General features: G+C 36.1%; 2 protein-coding genes across 4 annotated transcripts; one reads left to right on the forward strand and one right to left on the reverse strand.

Moving 5' to 3' along the window:
• Window positions 1–608: 608 nt before the first annotated feature.
• On the reverse strand, window positions 609–17,026 carry pias4a (protein inhibitor of activated STAT, 4a). Of its 2 annotated transcripts, XM_016540371.1 has the most exons (13): window positions 17,021–17,026; window positions 16,734–16,735; window positions 10,031–10,082; window positions 8,097–8,478; window positions 7,906–7,990; window positions 7,124–7,165; window positions 6,942–7,032; window positions 6,545–6,673; window positions 6,342–6,447; window positions 5,343–5,416; window positions 4,209–4,369; window positions 3,982–4,133; window positions 609–3,476 (listed from the first exon to the last, which is right to left on the reverse strand). In XM_016540371.1, exons 3-13 carry the CDS (start codon window positions 10,055–10,057, stop codon window positions 3,208–3,210), a joined length of 1,518 nt encoding a protein of 505 aa, XP_016395857.1. In that variant the 5' UTR covers window positions 10,058–10,082; window positions 16,734–16,735; window positions 17,021–17,026; the 3' UTR covers window positions 609–3,207. The 2 variants fall into 2 exon arrangements, with proteins under 2 accessions (XP_016395857.1, XP_016395856.1); XM_016540370.1 differs by lacking the exons at window positions 16,734–16,735; window positions 17,021–17,026 and having other exon boundaries at window positions 10,031–10,096.
• Window positions 10,732–15,721, forward strand: LOC107729705 (forkhead box protein G1-like). 2 transcript variants are annotated; one of them, XM_016540372.1, is made up of 3 exons: window positions 10,732–10,796; window positions 14,201–14,716; window positions 15,363–15,721. In XM_016540372.1, exons 2-3 carry the CDS (start codon window positions 14,333–14,335, stop codon window positions 15,714–15,716), a joined length of 738 nt encoding a protein of 245 aa, XP_016395858.1. In that variant the 5' UTR covers window positions 10,732–10,796; window positions 14,201–14,332; the 3' UTR covers window positions 15,717–15,721. The 2 variants fall into 2 exon arrangements, with proteins under 2 accessions (XP_016395858.1, XP_016395859.1); XM_016540373.1 differs by lacking the exon at window positions 10,732–10,796 and having other exon boundaries at window positions 14,134–14,716.
• Window positions 17,027–19,398: the final 2,372 nt, after the last annotated feature.

Raw genomic sequence — 19,398 nt, forward strand, 5'->3', positions numbered from 1 at the left:
TTTCAATACATATTTATTGTTATACGATACGTACTATTAATCTTCTGCAGTCTGAGCTTTGTCAGTAAACCCTGGTAAGCTGTGCAGTTGACAAATAACTTGACAAGATACCATAATAACGTTACAGAAAAATATACATATGAGAAAAGGTAACTTAGTGATAATCCTTTACCATCTTTAACAAAAAGTAGCAAAACTGTTTGTTTTTTTGCCCCACGCAAATACCTCAGTGGACTAATGTGGTATCAAAGTAAACAAATCATCAATACTTTTTATGTACTTGTAACCAGTTTTACTGTAGTAAAATTAACTAGTAATTATGGTGTCCTGGAAAAAAATGTTATTGTACATTTCTAAGGAATACGTGTTTAATATATTCTTTAAGTAATCAGTGGAGTTAAATCCAAGATTTAAAAATCACTGGAAAGACATTTATTTTAAATCAGTTTAATTAATTGCACACATAATTAACAGGTGTTAGAGCTTTTACAGTTCGATTTCAGTTCAGACAGGGACAACTGATTCGCTCCGATTCGTCAAATCCCACGTTAGGTCACTAATTTACATTTTCCTCAGGAAGCGTTGAGTAGCCAATAACAATGTATTTGTGCCCGCCCACTGGAGCAACTGGAGGCAATTCAAAACTTGATAAAATATTATTATTTTTTATTGGCTTTTAATATGAACATATAAAAGACACAAACAAAACATTTACATCAAGAACTGCAAGCCACTGCCCATGCTGTCTTAAGCACTGTAATAGGAGGGGATGCCTCCATTCCCCCCAAAAAAACCCACTTCAACCTCACCTGGCTACATAGAGGCCGTCTTCACCTCTGAGCTGGAAATATATTGTCATCAATCACCATCCATTTATATTTTCATTGTAAGCAAATGTACATTTTATCTACATCTAATAGATCGTTCTAGGTATCTAAAGATGGAAGTCTATAGAAGTTCCTTACCTTAAATGTGAAAAAATCACAAAAGTGTGGCCAAATTTAGAGGAACATACTACATTAAGAGCTTATTATGTGAAACTGTCAACTGCAGCACTGTTTACTCTTTAAAATTATAAAGAAAAGGGGAAAAAATTGGGCTATCATGAAGAGAAGATGGAAGACCATGCCGACTCAAAGACGAACCTAAAATTACAAGTAATTTAACCCTTCATGGCAGTATTCTTATTTTAAGAAATTCCCAACCACAGATAGGATACAGTACTGAGTATTCAAGTCAGAATTCAGGATTAGTTGAAAAAAGGAAGAAAAAAAAAAACTTTAAATTTACCACTAGTGAGCTTAGTAGTGATTTTCTCTGAAACCTTGGAGGACAACAAAATAAGCTATACACACAGATATACATCTTAATTTCCAGATCAGAAACCTAGACTGCCCTACGCGACCTGATGGTGAAGGTAATATTGTGTACACGATGCTGGAACCTGGTTCGAGTGTCAAGTTTGACTGAGAAGAAAATGTAAAGACAAGTAGAACACGTCATCCCTGAGTCCTCCTCAACAGATCAGCTGTCTGGATGTGCCATTTGTGTTTGGTCGTTTAGCGGGAGTTTAATTCTTCCGAGGTTTAGGTCAAGTCTGCATTGTCCTGACTAAGCCCCCTTATGTTCGGACTGTTGCAAATGGCTGAATGTGCGCATACAACAGCAGGCCGTGAGAAGACACAGCGTTATCTACCATCACAAAGCAACATGCTGGAAACTCATGAAATTGCTGTGAAATGCCTCATAAAAAGCAGAAAAATACCAAACTTAATTTAAATAAAAGAGGCAAAAACTGTTAAATCAATAAATACACGTTCTGGCGACAAATTAAAGAGCATGTAATATCGGCACCTGTTGTGAAGTCCACAAAACAATATGCAAATGTCAGCACCTCTTCAACCGGCTGAAATGAACACAAACATCCTCCACACAATGGGCTCAAACAAATCAGCCATTAATCTAAACTGAAAAAAAAAAAAAGAAAATTGTAAAGTGAAGAAAAATCTGGTTTTAAGTTTAGGCAAATAAATTTCAGGTATATTGCCAATAACGGCAGCTCCCCTGCTAAATAAACCTAATTTACTACAGTCATGTCTAAAAGAAACCTAAAACAACTCTTTGTCCTCTCTTCCAACTGATTTATTGCTCTGCCTTTGTGAAGTCATGACTTCAGCAGCCTAGTACAGACCAAAACGACTGAAAGAAAGCAATAAATTTGAGAGCATTGAGACCTGCAATTTTCTATGAAATTATCAGAAATAATACATTACATTAGCAATCGTACAGTATTTACTCGCTGACAAGCATCGCAAAAGGACCGTTGATGTTGAAATGTCATTCTTTCTGAACCGAGTGTCGATTAGCATACTACATTCAGTCAGTACACACTAGTTGACCGACAGACTTGACCGGAAACTCTTTGCTCGAGTCAGAATCGTTTTTAATATGATGCCTAAATGGGCAAGCACAAAATAATGAGCAATGCATGATGCCTCTCCAGTGTTGCTGCACATGAAAAACAAAAGGGATTGAAAACAAAACTACAAAAAAAAAAAACCCTCTGGTCAAGTTCGCTGTTAGACTTGAGGTAGCTTGTCAACTTCTGTGGACAAATAAAAAAAATAAAATAAAAAAATGAGAGGGATGGAAATTCATCAGTAATGTCTCCAAATCACATTAAAACGAACACCTAACATAAACATCCTATGTAGAGGACTAACAGAAAACGCCTCTAAATAGGTTTCAAAAGGTTGGATGATCTCAACCCGAAGGAATGAAGGTTTTTGAGATACTGTGGCTTGTCTCACAATGTTTTGAAGGCCTGAACAGCTCTGCATAAAACTAAAACTGGCAAGATCTTAAATGCCCAGGATGGTTAAACCTGTCAGAACACAAAGTGGAGAGGAAGTCGAGGACGATAGAGTAGAACTGAAGGTGGTGTTACTCTTCCATGGTCTTTAAAGGGAGAATACAGTATTGAGATGCAGTGAATGATTGGGAATGGCTTTACGGGGCATCTACGAGTTTGTCAATGTGATGCCCGACTGCTCCAGAGGTCAGCAGCGCATGAGTGTGCATGTCTGTGTGCATGCATGAGTGTGTATGCGTTTGGGAGAAGACATGGGGACACGTTTCTTGACTTTCCAAGGCTCAGATCCCATCTACAACCCACTCCCCCCAACAAGTCTTAGTGTCCTGCTGGCCTCAGTATGCGGTGACCAGGTCTTTGTCATAATCATATCTGCCCCGTTTAGGGGCGGGGCTGTCCTGGCTGTCGTCCGTGTCCTCGCTGTCCTCAGCTCCGCCCCCTCCTTCTTCGTCTGACGAGTCGTCCAGAGTCAGATCCACCACGACTCCGCCTCCCGACCCGGTACTGGTGCCGCCGGTTCCTGCCGACGCACCACCTGATCCAGGCTTGCCGGTCTGGTTTGTGCCGCTGTGTGCTGGGGAGTGGCCGTTCGCCTCAGGAACACCTTGGATGAAAGTTAAGGCCCGTTATTTCCCATTAAATACTTAAAAATATGCAATATTATGCAAGCTAAATGTGTTGAAATGTCATTTGTGACCCTGGACCACAAAACCAGTCATAAGTAGCACGGCTATATTTGTAGCAATAGCCAAAAATACATTGCATGGGTCAAAATTATCGATTTTTCTTTTATGCCAAAAATCATTAGGATATTAAGTAAAGATCATGTTCCATGAAGATATTTTGTACATTTCCTACCATATATATCTCAAAACTTACTTTTTGATTAGTAATATGCATTGCTAAGGACTTAATTTGAACAACTTTAAAGGCGATTTTCTCAATATTTTGATTTTCAAATAGTTGTATATCGGCTAAATATTGTCCTATCCTAACAAACCATACATCAATGGAAAGCTTATTTATTCCACTTTCAGTTTATGTATTTATGTTTTTTTGTACGTTTTGTGGTCCAGGGTAACATTTCAGAAGGAAGAAAACCTTCTTACATATATCCACCACAGGATAGTCAGGTGTGCAGCTGTTTTCCCGCTCTCTTTCCTTCTCTTTGTCGTCCCTGATTGGCCTCCATGAGCCATCAGTCAAATACTCGATCTCCTCCACATCCTCTGGCGTCTCTTTAAGGATCTCGGACAGCAACCTGAAATGAGTCACGTTCGGTGAGTTTTACTGCCAGAGTCTGTTAGAAACAAGGAATCTGAGTAACTGTGCCTACCCATCAATAGTTAGAAGCTCAAAGGGCGCAGGTTTGTCGCATACGGGGCAGGTCCATGTGGGTTTCTTTTCATTCATTTGCAGGAAGAAGACAGCGTCAAAACACTGCAGGTGGGCGCAGGTGAGCACTCGACATGGCACTCCAAGTCTCATCTTTACCAACTGCATTGAAAAGACACTTATTCGATCCATATCTGGTTCCACAGCTAAGAGTCCACATAAAAAGCCCCGTTTCCACCGCAGGATCTTTCCCCAGGAACTAGGGACTTTGGGCCGGTACTCGGTGTGTTTCCAGTTTATTTATAAAGACAGCACCTATTTGAAAATGTTTCGCCGATTTCGGAGACGTGAGCTCCACGCGATCAGCGGACGCTCAGTGCTCCAGTTTCCCGACGAGAGCAGCCTCAACTCGGCTAGTCCTTCTGACATTTGCCGCTGGCTCTGATGTCTCTGTAGTGGTTAAACAAGATATAATTCGTTTTGGGTAAATCTAACAAGTAATCTTTGGTCTTTATTCTACTAATCTATTAAAGGGGTCATATGATGCTTTTTTAAAGATCATTATTTTGTGTATTTGGTGTAACAGAATATGTTGACATGCTTTAATGTTCAAAAAACACATTATTTTTCAAATACTGTACATTATTGTAGGATTGAAAATGAAAAGAGGCAATACTGTTTGATATAATATTTCGTTTCATTGTAATGTATGGACGTTCCCTGAAGTACATTTCTGAGGCTATTATTATGTTTAAATGAAAACGAAAAGAGGCAGTGGTGTTTGATATCATATTTTGTCTTATTGTAAATACAGTGAGGAAAATTGCAGTAGCCAAGGCGAGCTGCTGTTTGCAGAATTACCGGACTTGCATCGTCCCGTCCCCGTGAGTTCACACTCCTGAGTCGAACTCGCGAAGTCCAAACTACCGAGGATGCAAGTCTGAAATTTGCGTACTTAGTATTGAGAAAGGCGCGCAGATCTACGTCACCAGACTATTTGCCTTATCTTCTCAGTACTTTAGACCGTGATGGAAACGCAGACAGCAACAGGTCTGGGGGGAAAAAAGTTCCTGGGATATATTGTTCCAGGTAATTTCGGTGGAAAAGCGGCTAAAGACAAAAACAAGACACTTACAGGACAGATGAGGGACACTCGCAGTCCTGTAGTGGCGATCTCACTTTCAGGATCAAAGCGTAGCTTATCTTGAACTGTGTACATACAAATAATAATGTTTCAATATAATTTTGATGCCAAGTATATAAGCGTTCATTTGCAAAAACAGATAACTCTGTTTTTAAAAATGTTCAATAATCATGTTTTTTTTATCCTGCATTCCAATTAATATCAAACTGCAGTTGGGTTGTTTTGATTAAATAATATTAACTAAAAAAATTACAGCTAACTAACACAAAACACAAAACCATGATAGCACAATAAATGATTTATGAAAATAAATAAATACGGAGTTAAGTTTTTGCAAAAACTCTTCATATGCATATTCATACACACAGACAATTAAAAATACAGTAATATTGCAAAATATTATTACAATTTAAAGTTTTAAATTTTAATATATTTTAAAATGTAATTTATTCCTGTGATGCTAAAGCTGATTTTTCAGCATCATTACTCCAGTCTTCAGCGTCACATGATCCTTCAGAAATCATTCTAATATGCTGATTTGCTGCTTAAACATTTCATATCATCAATGCTAAAAACAGTTGTGCTGCTTAAATTTTTTGTGCAGAAAGTGCACAACAAGAGAACAAAAGTATTAATTAAAAAAAAAAATAATACCTTAATGATCCCACACTTTTGAATGTATTATTCAAATAAATAGTGATTAGTGTTTATATATAACCTGACTCTTTAGTGGGAATTGAAACTACCACATAGCAAATTGTTAAAAGGTTCCTTTATGAAAAAAATGTATTAATAAATGAAGGTTGTGAATGCAAGGAACTATTACAGTGAACCACTTTTTTGTTGTGATTAATTCGTTTTATTAATTAAAAGCCTGAGAATACATAAAAAAAACACATATGCAAATTATTTCAACTGTTTTTTGCTACTGTTTTACTTACAGGGTTTCAAGTGTAACCCAAGTGTGTTTGGTCAAGGTGAGAAACTTACTGCGTTCGCGACAACGATCGGGACTCTCAACTGAGCAATGCTTCAGCTGGTTGAAGAGCTCTCCAGATGTGAACACCCTCACTAGGTACACTGCCACCGAGTACCGCTGCATCCAAAACACAGCGGTCAGCAAGAACACACTCAACTTCATCTAACAGGTTCATTCATAAATACCGATAGCTCTTTGTATGAAGTCTCTGTACCTTTCCAAAGTTGCCCCATGTGATGGTGACTCTGTTAGTGACTGTGGAGAGGTGTAACCATGGCGTGATATTGACAGGTCGACAGGGTCGACGTGGCTCAACACCCGGTTTATTGGAGGGATAGTAACCCTGAACAAAAAGTAGTAATATAAATAATCAAATTCATAATTTACAGCAACAAGACATACAACATTCTAAGAAAACCATTTAACCCACAACAGACGCATTCAGAAAGTTAATTCTAAATTTTAAAATAACACTGGTGTATTGCTTATGTGATGCTGAGAAAATGCTTAAAAGTTTATTTATATAAAGCGGTTTAGATTTACGATCATCCTGAGTGGTGAAACCACCACACTCCCTGTTCTTTCAGCCTAATCAAATTCACAACACTTACCGGTACATGACAGTAGGACTGATTCACTTTCACAGCAATATTGGGAGGATATTGGTCCTCCTGAACACCGATAGAGTCTGTGTAGCAGATTCTAGGAGAAGAACAGGACATGTTAGCATGCAATAAATGCATCTCTGACGCCAAAACGTGATGTACAGACATGATTTAGCTGAATGACGTACCTGAGAACCACTTGAACTGATTTCATTCCTGGGCGAAGTTCACTGTGCATTAGCAGGTACAAAAAATATTGTGAGTAAACACATTTAAAGATGCTTTATATTCTTTTGTATTTTCAGTAAAAAAAACAAAAACAGCCAGGTACTCATTGACTGATATTTGGATATTTTGTCAACATTAATCAAAAGTAATTGCCAATAAATAATAATGGTAGGCTATATTTTAATTTGTAAATTAATATTACATAGTTTAAATATTATATAAACATAACACAAAGCAATTTTTAGAGAAAAAACTGAGATTGTGTCTAATGGAGTTAATCGTGCTTAAAAAAATCATTCTTACTGGAACCTTTTCTAGCATAAATATTATTTTATGACTTTACAGCTGTATAATTTCAAGTTGTTACTGCAAATGAAAAAATAGCTTTTTTTCTTGCAAAGAATATATAAATATTTCCATAAAAATATATATTTTTTATTCTTACTAAAAATAAGTTGTATATCTATTTTTAAATCCTCATAGTTAAGATACGTTTAATTATAAATAAGTGTAGCCAAAATAAAAATTAAAAAAAAGTGAAGGCGTGTTGAAACGTGAACGTTGGGCGTCTGTGAATATCTGTTCTGCACACTCATCATCCACATAGGCCTGCTCATTATCTATCATTAAATTACATTAACAATGCACCCTAATTTCCTGAACATCAGCATTGTTATTATTGGCCATCGATTGACTGCTAAATAAATCCACCAATTAACAAGATGACTTGTACATTTCTTACCTAGAGTTCCGGATCTGTTCCACTTGACTTGGTGTTAATTCAAAAACGCATTGACTCTCTTGCAGCTTCTCGCTGTTCTGAGCGACTGCAAAGAGTGGCAAAAACAGAATTAGCTCAATGGATTTCCTCCTCATCGGCTAGACACACCTATTATAATTGGGCTATTATTTATTCATGATAATGGGACTCACTTAGTTCTGTGGGTGGCAGCAGCGTTTCTAGGTTGTGGTAGAACGGCAGGGGCACCAATTTGACTTCTGCTGCAGGAGGCGGCGCCGGTTTGGGGATGCCGTTGAGGTAGTCGGTGCCCTGGGCCGTGCCTCTGGGCGAGGAGTTAAGGGCAGGGTAGTTTACAGGCACGGACTCAGGCCGCCGGGCTGCCAGCCAGGCCGAGGCTTTGGGGAAGCGCGTCTCATAGAGCTGTCGAACGTTCTTTAGCAGCTCCGGACTGTATTCGGTCTGCACAAGCCTAAGAGCTCTTCCCACTAAGTCCTGCTTCAATCCGCTTTTACTGCGGCCCATTGAGGCCAGCAGCGTCTGCAGATCAGACACCCGGAAACTCTTCACCATGTTCTGAAGAGACAAAACAACCCAAGAGAATGAGAAATGGGGAAATTAATTAGAGAATTCAATATCTGGGTAATTAATCCAAGGGTTGTGGGTTCGATTCCCGAAAAGAGAACAAAATTGAGAACCAAAGACTTGTTCACACCAGCTCGAATGTTGGGCATTAAAATACGGTCCAGTTTTCACATGTGATAGAAAAGCACACATACAGCTGTTAACAGGTACACAAAGCAGCGCTGCGCAAATTTGTTTCTAAACCGCTTGTCACAGAAAAGTCAGTCAATAAACACCAAATACAAGAATACAAGAGAGCCAAGTCTGGATTCTTTAATCGATATTCACTGTTGCTCAGCAGAATACTCGGTCCATGATGAGCGCCACAAAATTGTAGTTTTATGTCTTATTGGTTGGTTGGAATCTACTTTGGTTGGTCAGTTGTCTTTGCAAATTAGAACACCTCTCTTTAAAAAAAAATCTGTCCCACTGGTGTATGCGATTATTCGTCCCAGTCTAAATAGACGCATTAACAGCCATAAATTCAAATTAAAATGTTTATCGTACGTAACTTCCGCAACAAATATTCGTCTTTTCTATAGTATGTGTACTAGACTTGTGCCGGTATTCGGTAATGCAATATATCACGGTAATGAATATGCACGATATTGTTATCGTTTTGCTTAAAGTAAAATCATCTATTAACATTAAAAAATTACTAAAAATTCTCAATACTTTTAAAAAGTTGTTTATATTGCTTTGACTTTCCAAATTCAATGCCAAAACAATCCTCAAGCTTCTAAATGACCTCAATCTCTAGTTTACCATGACTGAACCCATGCAGGCCAATGACACTCTCCATATAAACACTACACAGAAATCAGTTCTGCAAAACAGGTCAAACAAAGAGGTTCAGAGCACATTCATAAGCATGCTGTAGTAATGAATATCAGCATGGATGCGATTATATGCTGGTGTTCAGTAGTAAAACGATATTGCACAAATGAAAATGATTTCTTTTCAAGCAATTCACATGCATCAATTGTGCATGTGACTATATACCTAAACATTAACCTACAGCACTGAAAAGTGTGGAGTTGTGTTTATTTATACAGCTACATGGAGAAAATGCACGTGTGATTTGAAAAGACAGAGACTGTTTTGTTATTTTGCATTGTGCAGAATAATCATTCATTTCCACAGGCAGTGCGCCCCCGCGCGCGCGCACACAGACACGCTAGCATTGATCTCAAAGCCTGGTGAGCTGTCTAACCAAACTGCGTTTTGGACACCAAATGTACATTCAGGACGTTCAAAAATTCGAGTCTAACACTAGAACGCGCCAAATATGTTGAATACATAGACAGCTCACTGAGTTTTGAGACCCAACCATTCACATACACACATATACAAATTGCCAACGCACTTTACAGACTGCCACTTATCCTGAATGAGCACAGAATACAACAGTATGGAATTTAACTCAAGTTGTTTTAATTAGCACCGCGTCTGACTCGCCAGGTTCCTTTTACTTTCACTATTTTTAAAAATCTCATCCACTCACCATCGCTTCTACCAGTTCGGCCGCCATCTTCGCACAGCAGCCCCGCGAGAGCCTGGAGCGAAAGGCAGCGGCTGGCCAATGAGAAGCCGAGAAGGCGTTCGACGGCCGTCGCCGTTGTCTAATCAGCACGGCGGATTCTCCATAAGTAGGCGGGGTCGTTTTCGAAGAGGCGTGACGGCGAGCTTTAAAAGGGACAGTGCGGTCAAAAAAAGAGAACTTGAAGCAAGGTCTATCCTTTCTGATAGGCCTCTGGTGCTTGTAAACCTACCCACCGTCGCCTGAACTTCACAGTCTGATTTGCCCACTTTAATAGTCTGGCGCGAGAGCGAAAGCACATTGCGTTTTGCATTCAGATGTGATGCGAGAGGTGGGTTTCCCGCGACAAGTGGAACAGGAGCGCATGGCTCCACTAGATCCATTCCGCGCGGGAAAATCCACTTCATGAGTTGTAAAAAAACACGATATTGAGGTCTGAATGCTTTGTGTATTTTCAGCCCTAAAATTACTACAGAAGCACACTAAAACATCTCCGACGTATATTCTCAGGCGTTAACTATGTATTGTTAAATATATTACAACGAACACACTTGTTCATTGAGGACAGTTGGGTAAACCGGTCTGGAAAATCCACACGAGACTGAATCCACAATCCCCGGGAAACTCCATCCCGTGTTTTTCTTTATTGTATGTGGTGGGGGAGGGGACGCAGAGACTGTTTGAGGTCAATAACTGAGGTAAAAACAAGGCAGAACAAGGAAATAAACAGGTACATTGTTCCTTACACACGTTAATAAACCAAAGCTAAATATAGTATACATATATTAAAACAAATGTAATAGCATTGTTATCATGATGAACCTGTATGCACAAGTCATACTGTAATCTCATACTATTTTTTTAGGGAAAGCAGGTTCAGCCCTACTTGTTCACCCTCATGTTGCTTCAAACCCGTATGGCTTTCTTTCTTCCGTGGAACACAAATGGAGATGTTAGGCAGAATTACATCCTCATTCCTTTCACATTCATTGTATAGAAAACATAGGCTACTATGAAAGTGAATGGTGACTGAGTACGTCTACATTTCTTTTTTGTGTGTGTGTTTCACTGAAGAAAGAAAGTTGGGTTTTTAAACAACATAAGCTCATTAAAAGATGACCGAATTTTAATTATTGGTGGAACTCTTTCTTTGAGGAAACCACATGTTCAGTTTTGGCAGAAGATGGCGCTGCTGTCTAACAATGGTTTGCCTCTGAGCGTCTTCACAAAAGTTGTCTTTAAATGTGGTTTTAAAGTTTCAAGAAGTCAAATAAAAAATAAAAACAACAAATGAAATGTACAGATTTAGGATGACAATTTACTCAATCACAAGCTAGCAATACAGATGAAGTAACAACATTAGGTTTGACTCAAGCAAAAGTCACCCCAGGGTTATTTAAGACATTGATCCATAAAGCTGACAGTGATTCTATTCCACCTGTTCTTCCATAAAATCCATGTTAACTCACTCCTTGTGGGAAGAATTTGAGAGTGTTTTTTAGGGGAAGATCTGTTAAAGCTACACAGCACTGTTGCTTTTTGTATTCAGGCAGGTGGCAAAACGTAATTATGTATTTTTCATTAAAACATTTTTAAAACTATTAATTGCCATTTTAATAGTTTATAATAATAAATAGTTTATAATAACTCTTCTGTTGAATGGTTGCATGTGAATAGAAATGTTCAACTTATTTTTATATAGCTCTTTATTAAATGTCAGACAGCATTAATGAATTGTAAATGCACTTAAAATGAAAAAAGAGCAACTGAAAAGAAAGCATTGTGCTTACTTTCTAATTAGACATAAAAAGCAATGAAGAGAAATAACAAGTGTTCAAAATGGAAAATATGTAAATATATTTAAAGTAAAATAAATGATACATCAATTTACCAAAGCAAAAATTCGAATCTGAAAACAAACAACATAAAACAGTATATACAAGTATGATGAATATAAAATATTTCTATTTCTATTTAAAAATTGAATTTTTCTAGAATAACCTTGCATTAACATTCAACAGCATTGTCTTTGTGGGTTGGAACTGTGTTAATGGCACATACAAATCACACATTAAAAGCATACTATACATGTTTCTGGAGAAAAGACCAGTCATTGTGTGTAGCACTATAATCTTTTCTTTTCTTTTCTTTGTTTGTATTATAAAAATAACTATACAAAAAATGTTGGATTAACCCTTGATTCCCATTACAGGACTGCATATAGCACTAGGGAGGAGTGTGTGTGTGTGTGTGTGTGTTCTTGCAGTTATTTTAAGTCAAATATGCATGTGAGTCATAGTGATATGCTGCAGCCCACGTGTCCAAACTCTCCTACCTTTTGAGTGAGAACATTACATTGTTTCCCAGTAATATTATTGGCAGCTTAAGTGTTAGGTCAACAACAGACAAACAAGCACACTAACAGTGGCTTTAACAGGAACACAGTTTCACATGTAATCCAATCACTACCTTCGTAAAACCGATAATAAACTAATTGACAAAGTCTTTAAGGGCACTCATTTGGATAATCTGAAACCAATACAGCATGCTTGTTCACATGTGGTATCTAAATTATATTTTACAATTAAAGATTTTATTTGCCAAGTTATACAAAATAAAAATCTTGGTTCAAATGTTTACAGTACAACACTTAACAATAAATAAAATAAAGCAAATAAACTAAATACTGGAGCAAAAGGGAAAATACAGAAAGTATTTTACTTATATATAAACTGAAACCAATAATGAGATACCTCATAATCCCATTTCACTTCTGTTATGTGCTGTACTATTATGCAATGTCCTGAGAGTACTTGTGTGAGTCTTAAATCTCAAAATAATTTGTAAAATTAGCACCAGGGCCTGCAAGAGCAACTTGGTTGAATGATAATAAAAGCTGAAAAAAAGAATTGTGTTTTAAGCATAGTATTTACATGTATTGATATAAATGTAAATGTTTATATTAATAAACATAAACATGTTTACTTATGTTTATTTCTATTATATTTATTTAGTAAACACTTTTATATTTTAATATATTATATTTTATAATTGATTTTTAAACTAAATTTCATATTAAATAATTTTTTTAACCATTTTAAAATTGTTTTAATTTTTGAGTTTATTAAAAAAGTATTATTATTAATCAGTTAATTATTATTCACCATTAATTATTATTATTAATATATGTTAGAAATTGATATACATTTTATATATTAATATATTGTATAATATTTCATTATTTATTTTATGGTAAAAACAAATTTCATATTAACAGAAATTATTGTTTTAAATTTTTAATTATAATTACATTATATTTTACAATAGACCTAAAGTAAAAGCTAATAATACATAGAAAAATGAAATGAATAAATACAAAAAAAGAGACGTATGTCCTATTGATGTTTTTTTTTTAAATGCTCTCTAAAAACACAACTTTATTGTTTGGAATTAAATAAAGTGGTAGTATCAAATGTTCTTGCTGTAACGCACAGTATCTAAACCTTGAACTTAAAAGATTGAACACAATAAAATGTTTGTTTATTATAAATAGATACCACGTTATAATTTGTCATTTTCATCTTGACATTAGTGCATGAAATCTGATTGTTAAAAATATTTGTATATTTTAAAGTTACAGTAAACTAAAATGCACAATGCTTTTGTGTTAGTCCCAAAGACTTGACCCAAACAGGATAAGCACACCCAGAGGTCATGCTGTATCACTGCAGCCACCACCCAAGACAATTTACATTCATCAAATACATGAATCTGTGTAATCTCTTGTAATTACAAAGATTTGCTTGGTTTAATAAAAATAATCCCCCTCAATTAGACCCCCTCCCTCTAACTCTCTTGTACCCCACTTTTCTTCTAATTGCGTGGTTAAATATGCGGAGCATTTAAATTAAGTGGCGTTAACGCTCTGGTTATTGCAAGAGAAGTCTTTCTAGAAGGAGGCTTTCTTGAAAGATTTGCAACTGGTGGTGGTGTTGTTTTTCCAAACAGGTGGCTAAACGAACAAACACACAACTTAACGAACGCATTTACCTGTTTACTCGATTCACGCATGCCCCAGAGACTGACGTCACATCTGCTACCAAATTAATCATTTGTTGGACTAATCTTTACCAGCACTTCTTGAAAAGACGGAACACACAAGGAAAGACAAAGAAAGTCGAACCAGGACAACATGTTATAAAGTGGGATCCGAAAACTGGATTTTTGACCACTAAGCCACAGATTCCAAGATCTAACAATACAGAAATGGAGGACAACGCATGCCGCAGCAATCGAGAACAACTGGGACTTCAGTTCACTATTGACTATCTTTTGTACAACAAAGGACGCAACGATGAGAGGGCAGAGCCAGAGGACAATGGCCCTCCATCTGAAGATCTTCAAAGCACAGTTAATGAAACTCTCGCAGAAAAGAATAGCGAACAATCAGAGGACCAGGAAAATGAAGAAAACGGATGTGAAGAGGAACACGAGAAGACAAATCTGAAGAGTGAAGGAATGGATGAGAAGCCAACGCAGTCCTATATTGCCCTCATTTCCATGGCCATCCTGGATTCAGATGAAAAGAAGCTCCTGCTATGTGATATTTACCAGTGGATCATGGATCACTATCCTTACTTCAAAAGCAAGGTATTGTATCTTCATGAAAGCAACTAAGTTTCCTCAAAGAGTTGTGTCTGGAAGTTGTGGTTAGGTTAAGCAATTTTGTACAAATCTTTCAAAAAGTCAAAGATCTGTAAGATGTTCAACAACTTACATCTCACCAACATACTTAGTGACATCCTTGTGACTTCTTCCCATTACTACCCATTTGTATTTAACCAAACAGTGGCTCTTGAATACAACGTTCATTGAATACAATGTTTAAACATTACTTGAAGTGCTCAAAAGTCTACAAAACTTTTCAGAAGTGGCAAAGCACTTCTTCAGAAGACCTACTGCACAAAGAAAGAAAATGAAACAAACTAGAACAAATATTATGAACTTGAATTTAAATTTGCGATCTGACAAAGCCTTATGTTTGGATCTGTCAAAGCACAGGATTTTACATTAAGATTTTGAATCCCAAAATCTGATGAAAACTTACATATGGATTTTTATCTGCAAAACCAAATGTTTTGACTTCAAGTGAATTTGAGAATCATGACATCAAAATTTTGGTCAGATTCGCAAGATATTGTAGTACAACTCTGAGAACTCATTTTCATTATTAAGTCAAAGTGTCATCTCTGACTTTCAGATGAGTCATAATTCACATTCTCTACTCTTTAAACAGGACAAGAACTGGAGAAACAGCGTCAGACACAATCTGTCTTTGAACGAGTGCTTCATCAAAGCCGGTCGCAGTGACAATGGCAAGGGCCATTTCTGGGCTATTCATCCAGCCAACTTTCAAGACTTCTCTAACGGGGACTACCACCTGCGACGTGCCCGGAGAAGGATTCGCAGAGTAACAGGGCAGCTGGCCTTCCCGCTACCTGCGCATTACCAAAGCCTCGGCCACCTGAAACGGTCACCATGTTGGTGTTGTCCACCGACGCATCCATTGATTTGCTTCTCGCCCAGAGTGTGCTGGAACTGGGCTACACTTCAGACACACCGTAGGCCATCCCTTCATGGACTGATATAACCAGATCTACACTCAAATTATTTCTTCATGCTGTTCAAGTGTTGGAAATTTAATTGTACATATTTTGTAAGCCAAGTCCAAAACTGTTCGTAAAACGAAAATGAATAAATTTGGAAAGTATTTACAAAGTGTTGCATTTTTTTTTATTCATTGCATTTTCTTAAAGGAATATTCCAGGTTCAATAACTAGAATATTGTGACATAATGTTTATTACTACAAAAAATAATTTCCACTTGTCACTCATTTTCATAAAAAAAAAAAATCGAGGTTACGATGAGGCACTTACAATGAAAGGGCCTTTTTTTTTTAATGTGAGGCATATCATTTATAAAAGCACTTACATTAAAGCCCCGTTCACACCAAGAACAATAACTATAAAGATAACGATATTCGTGCTTGGTGTGAACGGGCCTTAACTCTTCTGTTAAAACTTGAGTATTACTATCAAGCTGTTTAAATCATTTTAACAGGCGCTTTAGGGTTTTAGCGTTTATGGCATTATATTGCCATTGCAAAATTGCACATAATTTTACACAAAAAATGTATTTTTAAAAAAAAATTTTTTTTACAATAAAATCATATTGACACACATATTTACACTATTGAAACCTAATATTTCTACCTACATATTTAAACTATTGAAACCATACGTTTTTTTTTAATGTTTACAGATTGGCCCCCATTTACTTCCATTGTAAGTGCCTCAATACTTTTTTGTGTAAATCAACATTATGTACTCAACCTGGAATAAATAAACCAAATATTAAGTAAAATAAAATGAAGTTAAAAAATGCTTTTAAAGTTTTAAAAGGTCCAAAAGGAAGATAAAAAATCCTGTGCAGTTAAACAGATAGGCCTATAGGAAAGCTGTGTGTGAAATCTTAGACTGCAACAGAACAAATTCTTAAGACAGTAATACAATAATACCATTTAATTTCTCACCAAGCATGTTAGTGTGTGAGCGTCTCTTTGGGAGCACATTGCGCATGGTGTAAAAAAGTGAACACATTCTTAACGGCTGCGGCCAATCCAGATAATAATTAGACAGAAGAGCTCAGAAGCCAAATCTTTAGTCCTAAGAGATTTCGGCAGGCTGCCCAAAGCCGACTCTGGGATAAGTACCCAGATAATCCCATAAATCTCCATGCAGTTTCGAAAAATAGGAAGCTTATCACACAGCATAATCTGGTAAGCGTTCCTCAGGTGAGGACCTACACTGCTGCTGGAGAATATGGAGGGAGGGATGAGGTAGTCGAGTGTGGGGCAAGATAAATCCTCAAAACTACATTACCTCAAGCAGAACAAGAGGGTCGTGAGCTAATGTGAGTCATCTGGAGATAATAATTAGTGGCTAATATGATTTCGGTTTACATTCTTTCTGATGCCTCTGAAAATCTGTCTCTAATTCCTACCAGCTTCAGGAAGACAGCACTCGTCCCACCTCATTTTCAAAAAGATAAAATGAAGACACAATATATGCAGTCATTCATATAACCTTGACCCACTTGGAGAAAAGAAGTCAAATTAGTGACCCTATTCATACACCCTATTCATTACACTTGCTGTAAAGATGTCACATTTGCTATAAAATAAAACAAAACAGTGCGCTTTCTAATTTTAATTATTTAAATTTAAAACAAATCTAGGGTACTCGTCAAAATTCTTTTTGACATTTGTATTCAGAGAGGTCTTAATGATAATGTCATATATACAGTACTGTTTTAAAATAATAAATAATAATGATATTTAAATCCAAACTAGTTATCGTTATCAGTAAAATCGGTCGATATATATATATATATATATATATATAATATAGACAGATTATAATGTTTTAATATATAATATAAAATATATTTTATACAAGATTCTGAATATGTGGTTTCCTTATAAATGTATTTAATATTCAAATATTTTGATTTGTTTTTCAACATTATTTAAATTGTTGATTATTTAATACAATTATATTTATTATATTTATATATCAATATTTTATATATTTTATTGGAAAAATGCCATGAGAATAATTTTATCAACCTAGAAAAATACATTTCAAAAAAACAAAAAACATAATTGTTTTAAGGCATAATTATAGAAGAAAGGAGTGGGAACCTAGCCAAGAAACAAGGTTTTTAAGCAATTATCACCCTTATAAAGCCATCTAATTAAATTTTCTTAACCAAATCTTTCTCTTTTTTTGCATTAATTTGCTTAATTCCCATGAATGGTCCTCGGCATTAAATCCTCTTGCCTTTGACAGCTTTAGGACCTTAATTCTCTTGCATATGCGTGCCTTATGCTTATAAAACACAAGCTGTTGAACAGCTTGCAGTTTGCACTCTCTCTCTCTCTCTCTCTCCCTCTCTTCATCTCCTTTATACACATTCACAAAGATTTGAGTGAATATCAGTCTGTTTTCATTGCTCTTTTTCACATCATTATTGGCAAATGATTAAGATAAATCATCATTGCTATAATGATTCCATTTCACCATAATGGCAATGAAGTTGCAAATGCTCACACAGTTTGACTCCCATCTCGACACACTGTATCTCTGGTAAAGGCCCATGTGCACGTGTTACTGACTTCTGTTCATTTTCTCATTTGAATAAAAAGCCTGTCCCCTAAACCCCATTAAGTTGTGGAGCAGTGCTGATATATGTGTGTGTGTGTGTGTGTGTGTGTGTGTATGTTTTTAATATGTATGTATATATTAAGATATCACCTGATTTTACTGATAATGAGAAGTAGGTTGGATTTAAATATCATTATTATTTTTATTAATATTATTTTCATATTTAAATGCTTCATTATTTAATAAAATATTTTTTATTACATTTATATATTATATTTTAGATATTTTATATAAGATCCCGAGTATGTGGTTTACTTATAAATGCATTAAAGTATTATTATAATATTTAGATTTTTATCAATACTATTCAAATAGTTGAATATTTAATAAAAAAATTATTTATTATATTTATCTATCATTATTTTTGATATTTTATTGGAAAAATGTAATGAGAACAATTTTCAGCTACAAAAATACATGCATAATTGTTTTGAGGCATAATTACAGAAGAAAGGAGTGGGAACCTAACCAAGAAACAAGGTTTTTAAGCAATTATCACTCTTACAAAGCCATCTAATTAAATTGTCTTAACCAAATCTTTCTTTTCTTGCATTAATTTGCTTAATTCCCCTGAATGGTCCTCGGCATTAAATCCTCTTGCCTTTGACAGTTTTAGGATGTTAATACTCTTGCATATGTGTGCCTTATGCTTATAAGATACAAGCTGTTGAGCAGGTTGCAGTTTGCTCGCTCTCTCTCTCTCTCTTCATCTCATTTATACACCCTCATGCAGTTTTGAGTGAATATCAGTCTATTTTCATTGTTCTTTTTCAATTTTTTTTGGCAAATGATTAAGATAAAACATTTCTATAATGATGCAGTGTCACCACAATAGCAATGAAGCTTACAATGCAAATGCTCACAAAGTTTGACTCACATGCATGTGTTACTGACTTGTTCATTTTCTCATTCGAATAAAAAGCCTGTTCCCTCAACCCCATTAAGCTGTGGAGCAGTGCTTGGTGTGTTGATCCCCTTAATCTAATTAGGTACATGGGAGAGGACTGGAGGGGGCGGAGATTAACGCCGGAGACGTGGGCCTGATT

The sequence above is a fragment of the Sinocyclocheilus rhinocerous genome, unplaced genomic scaffold (assembly GCF_001515625.1).
Source record: "Sinocyclocheilus rhinocerous isolate Xijiao unplaced genomic scaffold, SAMN03320098_v1.1 scaffold1149, whole genome shotgun sequence".
Taxonomy (NCBI): Eukaryota; Metazoa; Chordata; class Actinopteri; order Cypriniformes; family Cyprinidae; genus Sinocyclocheilus; species Sinocyclocheilus rhinocerous.